General features: G+C 37.0%; 1 protein-coding gene across 3 annotated transcripts in view; it reads right to left on the bottom strand.

Annotated features, from left to right (window-relative positions):
- The window catches only part of LOC103994936 (adenine phosphoribosyltransferase 4), a 39,499-nt gene extending 28,020 nt beyond the window's left edge, over window positions 1–11,479 (bottom strand). The window contains exons 1-4 of one of the 3 annotated variants that reach the window (XR_010489390.1): window positions 11,026–11,447; window positions 10,827–10,937; window positions 8,480–8,572; window positions 5,603–5,752 (exon numbers count right to left, since the gene is read on the bottom strand). Coding sequence is in view for 2 of the 3 variants with exons in the window: in XM_065121396.1 (XP_064977468.1) it covers window positions 5,603–5,752; window positions 8,480–8,572; window positions 10,827–10,937; window positions 11,026–11,131 (460 nt within the window). In the remaining variant the exon portion in view is untranslated. Of the gene's footprint in view, window positions 1–5,602; window positions 5,753–8,479; window positions 8,573–10,826; window positions 10,938–11,025 lie in introns of all 3 variants that reach the window. The other 2 variants (XM_065121396.1, XM_009415398.3) reach the window with 2 other exon arrangements.
- Window positions 11,480–13,380: the final 1,901 nt, after the last annotated feature.

The following is a 13,380-nucleotide window of genomic DNA, read 5'->3' as shown; positions in this document are numbered from 1 at the left end:
GTCCTCTAACTTGCTGGGCTCCCTTAAGCGAATATAAGCTCTGAAGCAGTCCAACTCTCCAACTGCTTCAATCATACCTCTGCATGATCAAGTTCCTCCCATGGAACTCACTAGTACTTGCATTCGAACTTTTCCCTTGGTGGAACCCAGTCCCCATATGCTGATGACCAAGGTTTTCATCCGATGCAAAATTCGATTCACGCACGGAAGACCCGCCTCTGCGGTACCATGGTATTCACTCCTTGAATCCATAGCCCTTCTTGCCGTCGTGTTGTTCACCAAAGTGGAGCTCCCAATAGCTCCCAATCATACCTCCATAAGATCCAGTCCCTCCCGGGACTAAGTCGTGTGTATCGCATTGCCACGAACTGTTCCACCACGATCCGCTGCACCATGTCGCCTCCTGGTGACATCTCCATTGCATTCTGATCATTGTGGAATAAACTCGAATTGTGAACCCTTCATGTGTGGCCTCTGCCAATACATCGTAGGGTCTCCTCCACCTTCGATTTTGTTCGCTCCTTTGGCAATCGACCTTCATCCACCCACTCTTGGGTCACACCTAGATGAAGCACCGCTCTAGGACAGTCCGTCGCCTAGTAGCTCCCGAAGTCCACCAACTTCACTGTAATTTATGCACTATTGTCTAGATCCTGGGCCTCTGCCCCTACCAGCACAATCTCCGCTGCGCACCGCTTCCTTCATAGCAACTCGAATGGCAACACTGTGGCATATTCTTCAAGAGTACCCGCCTCTGTGTCCTCTTGCCCCGTGCTAAGACCTTCTGTACCCAACTTCGCCTCCGCAAATTGAGTCGCCTTAGTTCCTCCATCAAATGCTTCTCCGAGATAAGGTGCATGTGCCCCGAAGCTCCCTTCGTCTTTGGCACCATACGAGATGAGTCCGCTCCGTCAGAATGAAGGACCCATGGAACAACATGATCCTACTCTTGCCTTTGCAAGAGTTCATGTCCTTGACCTCTGTCTAAGGAAAGCACTATGCCTCTGCTCCACGTTCCAACTTCTGTGCTGGCTCCCTTCATGCGGCTTGAGTACTTCGCCAAGTTACACCCAAGTTGCTCCGCTCCTCGTTTTTGCATTGAGTCGATGATGGCCCTCGCGCCCACCATTTCACGGGTCAGCCCTCCCTTGAGTCCGATCTCCAAATCGACTCCAAGTGTGCTTTCATTTAAGTTGCTTTTGGGTCGCTCCCCCACTTGATCTCGTAATGCATCCACCAATGCATTCTCTCAAGCGAGATCATGCGACGATTCCTCGCCGCTTGCTCAGTCCATCGAGCTTCGTGGAGTTGTTGTTTGTTGAGGTACTCCTCAACATGTGAGGTTCGTCTCACATGATTCTCCCTTTGGAGAACCGGGACTTATCCCTCCTGGATAACTATCCCGTTGGAGCAACATCTCTCTTCGTTTGGGAGACCACTATCCCCTTGGACTACTCCGATCTGCTGAACAAACTGTGCCTTGTTCTGCCTCCTCCAAACGCACTTGCTAGATTGCGACTCCCCGTCAATACAGCCCTCGCTGCACCCCTCAAGGCCTAGCAACATGCTGAACTCGTTGCACACTTCAGCCTCCTACGGATGTATCCTTCACATGCCGAAGAGAAAGTTTCAATGCTCCATGGCGCCGAGTTTCGGTCGCCTTGGGATGGCCACGAACATTCCATCGTTCGCATACAAGCCCATGCATGAGTACCAAATTCTTCGAGTTAGCAATTCCCCTCACCTCTGTGAGCTTTGCATAACTCTTTTGGTCGTTGAGCAACTCATTCCACCTTGGATGGTCTCATCCTTTCCCAAGCGCCTCGCTTGCCTTGAGCACCATCAAGTATGGTTGTCAACGTTGAGCCGTAGCTCAAACTCAGCCATCCCAACCTTTGTGCGCTCCACATTCTTCCAAGCTTGTCTGTTCTCGTGGTGCCTCTTGCACGAAGGGTTGGCCATTCCTCTGAATGCCAATCTCAGATGCCCGCTCCTCCGAGCGACTCCTTTTCCCTACATCTCCATGCCCGTTTTCCCCCAAACGATCGCGCGTGTGCTGACTGCCCTCAACGCAGCCCCGCTAGGTCCCCCACGTTTGCATGCTAAGTGTTTCTATGAGTGCTTGTCCCGCTCTGATACCATATGTCACGGACTTAACTGGTTTTGCCTAAGTCGTGCGGCACCCTTGTGTGTCCGTCCGCAAAGGTCAGCCTCCCCGAAGACTCCCATTGTCCCTTAGGACCAACAAAAGAGAGAACGGGCTAGAGAGAACGCCTCAATCGGGATCCACAAGCAAACATCTCCGAAAAACACTTCATAGACAATGCAAATTACAAACAGTCTTTACAAGCTCTGAACAGTGGCACAACAATGGGTAAAATGGTCCATTACAGACCGAGAATCTCTCGTACATGTCAACATGACACAACCTTTATTTACAAGCCTAAATAGGCCACCAACCCAACTAAAATGGGACTATTAAGCCTTCGGCCGCCCCTTTACATGTTGTACAAAGCATGAACATGCCAAAAGACACGGACATACATAAGCATTACATCAAACACCTTGTTAAGAAGTTTGTCCGTGACAATATGGGGGCACCCTATGGTAAGGTTCCCAAAATACTGTAAAATAATTAATTAATAGTTTAATTAATTTTTATTTTTTAGTATTCTTACGTAGTGATGTGTATATGTGATATGTGATGTGGACGAATAATCATGGACCGTGTGATGTGATTATTATTTTTTTTAGGGCCTACAAGCCTTCATTTTTTTCTCGTTTATTGTCAGGCCTGTGTGTTTACAATTATGTTGTAATCAAGGTTTGTCGTACCGGACTGTACCGCCCGGTATGGGCGATACGTACCGATCCGACAGGCCAACGGTACACGGACCGGCTCGTACTGTACCGACACTGTAGATGTGTACAGTAACACTATAGCAGTGTACAGTAACACTATAGCAGTGTACAGTGCTCGGTACACGTGAGTGTACCGCTCGGTACACTTGGGTGTACCGAGCGGTATACCGTACCGTACCGGTACCGAGATCGAATCGAAACGCCGGTATGGTACGGTACGGCGAACCTTGGTTGTAATTACACGAGGAGGCGCGACGGGAGCATGGAGGTAACAACAGGACTCACGAGGCCGATACGAATGATCGCAACGCATGGAGATACACCGAGATGCCGACGGAACCGATGAAGACGAGATGGACGATCACAGGGTATGGAGATGCACTGTTGCACACATTGATCGTGATGTGAGTGATTGGGCCCATTGGCTCAGCCTTGATCATATTGCTGTAGTCCATGATCATCTGGTGTGATTGCTCATGTGATGTGTGATTGCTTATACACCTACTAGATATGTATATATATTTACATACAATATGGATATACATTAAATATGTATATGTTTGACACGTAATAGGAGACCGAATCAAATCTCCTCTCTCGAGAATATTAAGTCGGTAAACGTAAGGCAATTAGATTGACCCACGTGGTCTTCCATCGTTACAGGGAGAAATCGATTCCGGACGATGGTTGAGTTGATCGAGTCCCTAGAGGCACACCTATATTATGATTTGATATCTTGCCTACAACATAGAAATGTCACCGGTGACCTAAGGACGAGGTATGCTTGGTCGAGTCCCTCGATGGTATATTATCGAATCAAACTCTTCTTATAATGATGGTGATGACTTAACCGAACATCAAGATTGGTCAAGTCTCTTGAGGCCATAGTGGTTCGGAGGCCGACAAGGATGAGAATCACAAAGAGTTGTGATCGACAAAAGTTGCATACCTTTTCTTGCTTAGTGTGATTGGTCTAGTCCCTTGAGATTACGTTAAAACGTCGATTGAATCCTGATCCCCACTAAAGATCTGTCGGGGGTCTCTGATTCACATACCGAAGGGAGTTGTGTGTTTCGCGAGAAAATAATGGGGGTAAATTAAGATAGAAATCCTTATCTTGATTGTTTTATTCTATGTGGTATATGACTTAATATCTAATATATTGTTTGATATGCTTTCGATGGTAGAATAGTATTAATTAGGGAGTAATTAAGGTCTTTAATGTTGTGACTAGTGTGTTTAATATTAACTTATTCGAAATTAGACACTATTCTTCGTAGCCTGAAAAAGATATACGACATTATTCTTACCTAATTTACACTAGTTTTGTTAAAATTATATTAAATATATATTTATTTCTAACTTTAAAATCCTATCCTAATTTTTTTCTATTTTTTAGTTTTTTTGGAGGGTTTTATGCCTATTTTAGGTGTATCGCTCGATATGCCCTGACATACTGTTCAATAACCGGTATTGTACAAGATTAAAAACCTTGGATAAAACTACATGAACATATAACCTGTGTCATATGCGACTGTTGCTAAAATTATAAATATCTAATAATAAAATATGCCATTGAATGTCCTTTCATAGAGGCAGAAAAACACATCTCAATTTAGCGAGTACTAAAACTTACCCAATAGTCTTATAAAAAATGGTTCAAATACAATAAATATTCCTATTTGGCATGTTTTTCTTCCTTGGAAGCTCTAATATTCTTTTAACGACTATTAAAATTGCCTTTAACACTAAACCAAAGTCTATCACATTTATACAAAAAGAATACTACAGTTTTAAGTACTATATTATGTTGAAAACAAACAAAGAATTTAAATTTTGTAAGTCATTCTTTTCACACTATGGTTTTTGCCACAAGCTTGGTGGTTATGGTTTCACTTGTTAAATAACCTAATTTACCAACATAATAAATAGAATTTACGAAGATTTCCACTATTAGAAGCTAACTTATGTTGTTTAAAATAAAATATCAAACATAAAGATATAACCGATGAGGGCATCTCAAACTTACAAAGAAGAAATGAAGAGCTTCCTCATAACTATAAATAAAGATTATTAGCTTAACCAAACATATGACTCCTTACATATCTTAATGGTGGCAAAAGATCCATCTAATATGTCAAGACTTTACAGCTTTGTTGTTATTATTATTACTAGTGCATAATTGTTTACAATTAATTTCTTCTGAATATCCAAAATTACATGTAAAAAGTCTAGCCATGTGGGGTGGTCTACTACAAATCAAGTTTTTGAGTATTGGTTTGGCAACCGAATCTAAGTCCACTGACTAGAAAATAGAGATAACAAAATGTTTCTTATTTTGAATGATATTAACATACTTCAATATAAAATATGATTGAAAAACATACAAATGGATGTTCAACCAAGACATACAAATGGACGTTAAAATTTCATGTTAGAAAGGGGATCATCATGACAACGTTCAACCAAGAAAAGTTTGTAGCAATCACAATGCTAAACAACTATATAAGAACTGATATATAAATCACCTAAGTAACCCACATTGAAGTTAATACCTAAGGAATATCACTAGAAAAAATGGTTGTATATTGACTATTATATGATTATGTGGTTACACGAAGGAAATCATCATTCAAAAAACTAATCTATAAAAAATAAAATATGTTATTGCAAATTTTACCACTCACTCAAGTGATAAACAACAAATATTTAGCACATACAAGGTTCCAATGAACAATACCTAGAAGGTTTATTGCAGCACATAGTGTCCCACCAGTAGCAACCAAATCATCAATGATAATTACACGCTCCCCTGGCTGAACAGCTCCAACATGCATTTCCAAGGAGTCAGTGCCATACTCCAGAACGTAAGATTCTGAAATAACCTCACCTGCCCAGTCTCAAGAAAAATAAATTAGAGATGGTCTGTGATTTGTGGCAGTAAACATGCACATGATACGCATATAGGCAAATAAACAACAAGAAATCTTTTAATGCCTAGCTCTTTAATATAAGAAGGTCTTGCTACTTTTATAGATTACAGATAAGATAATAATCTACAAAGAGTATATAAAAATGAATATGATACAATAGTTAAGAAATTATCAAAACAATATCATTAATCTCAAAGGAATAATGAAGCAGCTATTTACTATGAAAACAATTATAATTGCGTAGAGGCTCCCTGACGACCTGAGGTTTCTAAGACTAAAAATATTATATATGTATGTATATGTATATATATGTATGTATATATATATATATATGTATATGTATATATGTATATGTATATATATGTATATGTATATATGTATATATGTATATGTATATATGTATATATGTATATGTATATATGTATATGTATATATGTATATATATATATATACATATATACATATATACATATACATATATACATATACATATATACATATATACATATATACATATACATATATACATATATACATATGTACATATATATATATATATATACATATACATATATACATATATATATATATACATATACATATATACATATATATATATATACATATACATATATACATATATATATATATACATATATATATATATATATACATATATATATATATATATATATAGGGATTCAATTTATTAATTTAATAATCCTAGACTACACTTGTGTTACATTTGCATTAAATGCTTGATATGATATCTCGAATCTTTAACAGATGTTCATGCTATTCAAAGTTTCAAACTATCACAAATTTCTTTCATAATACTTTATAAGTTGGTAAAATGTAAATTTATCTGCACCCATGTCAACATTACAACTTTGAGGTAAAATATATGTCAAAGCAATATTCAAGCAAGCACGAAGTTAATAAAATGCATACTGTTGTGCAGGTTCTGAACTTATGAATTAATGGCTGATACCATACATGTACCGTGAGTGAAATTTTTTCCTACTCCAACTTTCTTTTGCAATGAATCAAATATGCAGGATTACACTTATTAATACTGTGTATCTAAAACCCTCATCACTAGTAGGTACATTTTTCATTCTTTTTCCTTACCATTTATTGTTTTCTAGGTGCCATGCAGAATTATATCTATTTTTGATAGTTGCTCTGGAAAGCACATCTCTTTAGGATTATGTAATTTTATGATTGAATGGCAGTTTAGCAATATGTCAAAAAATCTTCTTATATATTTATTTTTGGTATTTATGATATGTGAGAATGAACACATAGAAAATTGTTGAAATGTCAAAAAAGGATTGGGAATTCCTATTATCATATGTATACACTATGGAGGTAGTGTAAGAGACCATTTTTTCTGAATTATTTTCTTAAAACCTTTGATAGACACTTTGATGTTGTTAAAGACTCACTTGAGGACTATATATAGGTACATGTGCAACATCTACTTCTGAAAGCAGTCTAGCAAATAACCACTTGTACCAGTTTGATTTTCTAACTGGTGATCCACAGTTATTAGCATACTTGACAAGTTAAACTGTTCTGATTACAGAGTTATACTAAAGACTCGTTGATTTTCATGTCTGATCAAAATTGTGATACCACTCTTGTCAATCAAAAGAGTTCAAATGTAACAACATTCCATCAGTTCAATTGTCATGCCAAACCACAATGTTCTATTTAACTCAAAATTTCAAGTCGTAAGGGGTGTTGTTTATCTACCAGTTTAATACCTGTTTGGACAACTTGTCAAATTAAGATATGGTACCATTCTGCTGAGTGATATACCAACTTGTACTGCTCAATATTACCAAAAAATAAAAAAAGAACAAACCAATTAACACATAACTATATGATCTGGTACATGTCCTTTATTGGAATGCATCAGCGCATATGAGTCAATCAATGCTTGAAACCAATTTACAAGCATAAAATGTGTTCTTACTCGCAAAAACATTAAAGAACTCAAATGATATGATCATCCATATTATTAATTATGAGAATTTGGTACATCTGAGATACTTCATCTGCATGTGACCATTTTTTGCAAGATCAGGCAATTCTGATGTTGATACACTCTTTGATTACGAATTATCCAAGGATGATCCAATTTTGGCTGATTTCTAAGCCTTCTAGGTAGAAAGTAGTTGAAATCGGTTAGAATCAGCCAAACTAAATAGAAGTTGGTCAATTTAGCCAATTTTATAGCATCAAAAGAAGAAAATATAAGTGACAATAAGAGGAGTGAGAGATGTTAAAGAAAAGAGAAAAATCAAGATGGACAGAAGGCAATAAAGAGAGTTGCAACTAAAAATATGAAAAAAAAAAGAAAAAAAAAAGGGAGACATCACTATTACTGTGTTTGCCCCCACCTACTAAAGAAAGAAATGTAAAGTGGAAGAGACAAGGGCAGGATTGAGAGCACTCCTTAACCATTTAAGGAAATAGAGATGTCATCATAGAGAACAAAATTCTGTGGAGTTTGGGGTTCATCCTCAACTCCTTAGGCACTTTATTCAAATACACTTTGTATAAATATTTCTGCTGAAAGCAGTTAAGTAGAGATAGCTAAGTCAGATCATGGAGGGAACAAGAGAAGAAAGAAACAAAAGTATTTGGGAAAGAAAGTAAAGAGAAACGAAACTTACCTGGCAACTTCTTAGGCTTACGCAATGGTATGAACTTTGCACCAAGTGCTAAAGCAATTGGCGGGCCAAATATGAATCCTCTAGCTTCAACTCCTATTAAAAACATTTACCTTATTAAATTTGTTCAAAACAATTATTATGCATTATGCAACAAAGGAATATTTTTGAGACTCCCAAATCTCAGTCAGATGCACATGAATGTAACATTCAGCTTAAAAACTCAAAACAGAATGTACTGAATTACCATTTAACAATTATATCTTGGATTAGGAATATTATCTGAAATCCCATAACCTAGTAGTCATCCATTACATTTGCTAGAAATCATTTTATAAAAAAATTATAGTTTTATTTTAAATTTTAAGTTAAATTACACATAGTTCCAACTTACCCACCTATGGTTTAAAAGGTCTGACATAACAACCTATTCTTTACCACATAGATCTTGTAGTTCCCTACCTCAATGTGATGACATGGCATTTACATGTTGCAAAAGTGGCATAAAAATGGGGCACATTGGAGACTGAGGAAAGCAATTGCAGCACATTAACAGTACCAAGTGGTAGATATCAATCAACTATTAGCAAGCACCAGACAGCCCAGTCCTAGGTGATACTTTGTTGTGACATATTTACTGCTTTGCTTATGTTCATTTTTTATCAAAACAATTCAAAACATTCCACTTAACCAGGTATCTCCAGATCAATTTTCGCATTTATGGGGACCAAAACCCTAAAGCTGTGACTCTTTGAGCTATCACAGTGAAGCAGTGAACCCAAGTTGCATGCAAGGAAATGCAGAAAAAGAATATATCCATTCCTTTTCCTTTTTACCATTTCTCATTCTTTTTGTTTCTTTCTCCACAGAGGTACCAACTGAGACCTGTCTTATACCCTGGTTATGTTGGTTCCAAGAATGCAATCCTTGCAGTGGATTCCAATATCATTGTGCTAACAGCACACTAGCGTGGTGCATGTGGCATCCATGTTGGACACATCGGACCCTTACATCTATTATATTGACATGGCACCACACATAGAACATGTGGGTCATCAAATGAGCACATGTTGTAATAATGGCATCAATAATGCATATTGTGACACCTATTTGAACAATGTGGGACCCCTATGCATCACATTTCAAACATTCCAAATACAATGTCAGCAGCATATCTGTGTCATATAGCACTGTGGCATCAAGTAAATTTGGTTCATTTATTTGTGTGGTTATTATTAGTGATACCAACAGCACAACATAAAGCTGCAACAATTTGTGGTTGCAAAGCCAGTATTTGTAATATTATAATGAAAAACCTAAGATATTTCTCTTCTAATATAACCACAAACTTAAACACTGAGGGCATTTCTATCACAAATTTGTTTCTCAATGCAAGATGGACAGAAGGGTTAAATAGCAAATATAGATAGTTAAGCCATAAAGTCCCCTTGCTTCGTAACTTATTATGATACAATGGACAAAGAATAAATACATCAAGCATTTACAATAACGCTTGCCATACTTATTGCCTCATAGGCAATTAGATAACTGGCAACAGATCTCAGAGTAATTCCTTACGATCCAGTTAATCTGATTATTTATATTAGTGTTAAGAAATTGCATAAGTTGCTCTTACATTCATGAAAGTCATGATTTGATGACATTAACTGGAATCATTAAGAATAAAATATAGTAACCTAGCTTCACAACTGTTGGGGATCATATCCCCCTACATGAAATTCATGATTTATATTGGTGTTAAGAAATCCATTTACTCTCATTATTTATATCAGTGTTAAGCAATTATATAAGTTGCTCTTACATTCATGAAAGTCATGTTTGATGACATTAACTGGAATCATAAGAATAAAATATAGTAACCTAGCTTCACAACTGTTGGGAATCAATATCCCCTCGCATGCACGGATTATAATTTCTGCACGTTAAATCCCGTTTGACATGGACCTATTCCAAATGTAATAAAAAGATATGCTCATTTGGTACCTTCATCCAGACGTTCGTCCCAATTAGTAATCAAGCTCTGTCTCTCTCAAGACCTTAAAGCTTAATGAATCTAAAAAGAAGTCAATCCAAGCACTGGACAGAGTGCATGGATCGACTTCCGTCTGCAAATATGCACAGCAAACTAGGCTTTACTACTAACCCAGGAATGCAGAACACGACCTCCATTAATTTATCCGTAAATGAAGCAAGAATTTTAAAGCACACACAAAACGCATGTATTTGGAAGGTCATCATTTTGTCAACTGTCTATCCAGTCCCAAGCCCAGAAAGCAGAACTTAAGCAGAACGATCTACGAAAGCAAACAGAGCACACTACTATATATACCAGCAACTGCGGAGATGCTCAGGTCCCTGTAGCGATCGACGAAGATCTCCACGGCATCCTTGAACACCTTGGGCCGCAGCAGCATGGTCGTAATATCATTGAACATGATCCCTGCTTCGATCGACCAAGATCAACACACCAGGATGGGAGAAAAAAAAAAAGGCAAACGACACCGTGAAAAATAAAGAAGAAGGAGAACCTGGCTTGGGGAAGTGGGGAACCACACGGATGGCAGCCTTGATGGCCTGCAGCCGAGGGTCTACCACTCCTCCGTTCTCCTCCTCCAACATGACGACCTCCTTCATCGCCTCCTCTGTGTATTCCGCGCACCCTCCGAGTGAAGCTGTTGGGGTTGTTGGGGAAGGAGGTTGTCTTCTGGGAGGGGTGACGGAATAAATAGGAACGGAGGGCGTGGAGGTGTTACTGCTGTCGTCGTCACAGCTTCGAGGTTGTTTTCGGTAATAATGAAGAGTGGGGGAGGGGAGTTACTACGGTCCACTGACCGCTGTCGCACCTAACTTTTTCGTCGCGCTCGTTATCTTGCTTTACCTTTGTGCAGTTCCCAACCCCTCTCTCTCTCTCTCTCTCTCTCTCTCTCTCTCTCTCTCCTTCTTTCGTCTTCGGGACTTGGGAGCGGTCGCAGAGGAAAGGATAAAAAAGAGGAGGGGGCGACGAGATGCGAATCGGCTTTTGGGGATTCAGAGGATTTGGCCCAACGCGGCCTGAGAGGGAGAAAGGGGGATACGGGATGCGGGATTTTGGGGCGGGGCCCGCTGTAATTTTCGTGCTGCTCTCCGGGGTGGCTGCAGTGGATACCAGAGCGGGAATGCCGCAGCACATGGTAATGGCGAGAACCCACCACCCGTTACCCGGTCAACATCACGAAGGACGTGGCATGCAGATTGGTTCAATAGATTTCTGGTGCTAATTCCTCGACAAGGATGGTTCGGATGTTCTAATTAGCATCAGATCATCACTTGGCGAATTCCTACAAAATCCCTTCTTCTTCTTCTTCTTCTTCTTCTTCTTTTAATTATCCTCAACCACATTTTTTTTTTTTACTTTTTTTTTCTCTCATTTAGAACCCATTCAATTGAGTCAATGCATCCTAATGAAATGATTTAACCGATCCAAAACTCATACCGGTCCAAAATAAACAATAACTAAAAAAATCAGATATATTGTGAGGTTTAAAAATAAATAATAGCTAAAATATATTGAATTTGTGAACATACCTATTTTAAAGGCTTGAAAATTTGAACAGTAGTCATCTAGGCTTTCTTAAATTATTTCCAAGGTTTTTTTATAAAAAAAAATTTAACAACTTCTAGAAAAAGTGCAACCTAAATCATACTGTTTTTAAACTAGTAAAATTATTTTGGAATAGGACTGAAAAATAAAAATATAACTCACATCTCTAAAAATTTTGTATTCTAGAAACTTCAGAAACCTTCTTATAAATTCATCTTAAATTGATCCAAATAAGATAAATGACACAAATTCAACCTTTTAAAATTGAAACAAGTGGAAATACCAATTTTGAAGGGTTAAAAATAGAAAAACTTGTCAATTAGTCTTCATAAATCATTTCCAAGATTTTTATAAAAATTTGGTGACTTTTGAAAAAAAGTAAGACCCGATTTGTTCTATTTTTATATGGAGTTACATTATTTTTTAATAAAAATAGTGCAGCTTTGTTTAAAAATAATGTAACTCGGCTCCTAAAAAAAATTTAGAAGATTTTCTCTAATAATATTCAATTTTTTTTACCCAAATTATTTTTAAAATCACCTTTAATTTGACAAAATTAAAAAAATTACATAATTCCAACCTTCTAAAAATCTAAAATAGTAAAAATATCCATTTCAAAGGGTTAAAATAGAAAAAATAGTAATTTAAGCTTTTATAAGTGATTTCTAATGTTCCTTAAAATTTTAATTTTTTTTTATAAAAAGTGGAACCAAAGCTAATACATTGTTTTTTAATAGTTTAATCTTGTTCGAAAAAGTGTAGCTCTAGTATAAAAAAATCAAATTTCAAAATTCTTTCTCTGATAATATTTAAATATTTTCCACCCAAAGTGATTGTAAATTCATCTTAAAATTTTCAAAATTAAAAAAAATCACAATTTAGTCTTTAAGTGTTGAAACGTTGTCTGAAAATATTCAATTGACTTTTGGCCCAAAGTGGTTATAAATACACCTCAAATTGATCAAAATTTAAAAAGTGACATAAATTGAGTCTCTTAATGGCTAAAATCAATGGAAATATATATTACAAAGGCTTAAAATATAAAAATGATTGTTTATATATTTGTAAATTATTTTTAAGATATATAAAAAATTAATGACTTTTGAAATTAGTGAGATCTGAGTTACATCAAATTTTTTTTTTAATAGAGTTACATTAACCAACCCAAAAAATAATATCATCGTGTTCAAAAACATTGTAACTTGGTTTTTTTTTTTTTTTTTTTTTTGCCAAAACTTCACAAAACCTTCTATGATTTTTTGGCCCAAGTTGGTTGCAAATTCACCTTTATTTTATTAAATAA

The sequence above is a fragment of the Musa acuminata genome, chromosome BXJ2-8 (assembly GCF_036884655.1).
Source record: "Musa acuminata AAA Group cultivar baxijiao chromosome BXJ2-8, Cavendish_Baxijiao_AAA, whole genome shotgun sequence".
Classification (NCBI taxonomy): Eukaryota; Viridiplantae; Streptophyta; class Magnoliopsida; order Zingiberales; family Musaceae; genus Musa; species Musa acuminata.
The sequence above is the reverse complement of the archived record's forward strand: the minus strand, read 5'-3'. Positions and strand labels throughout refer to the sequence as shown.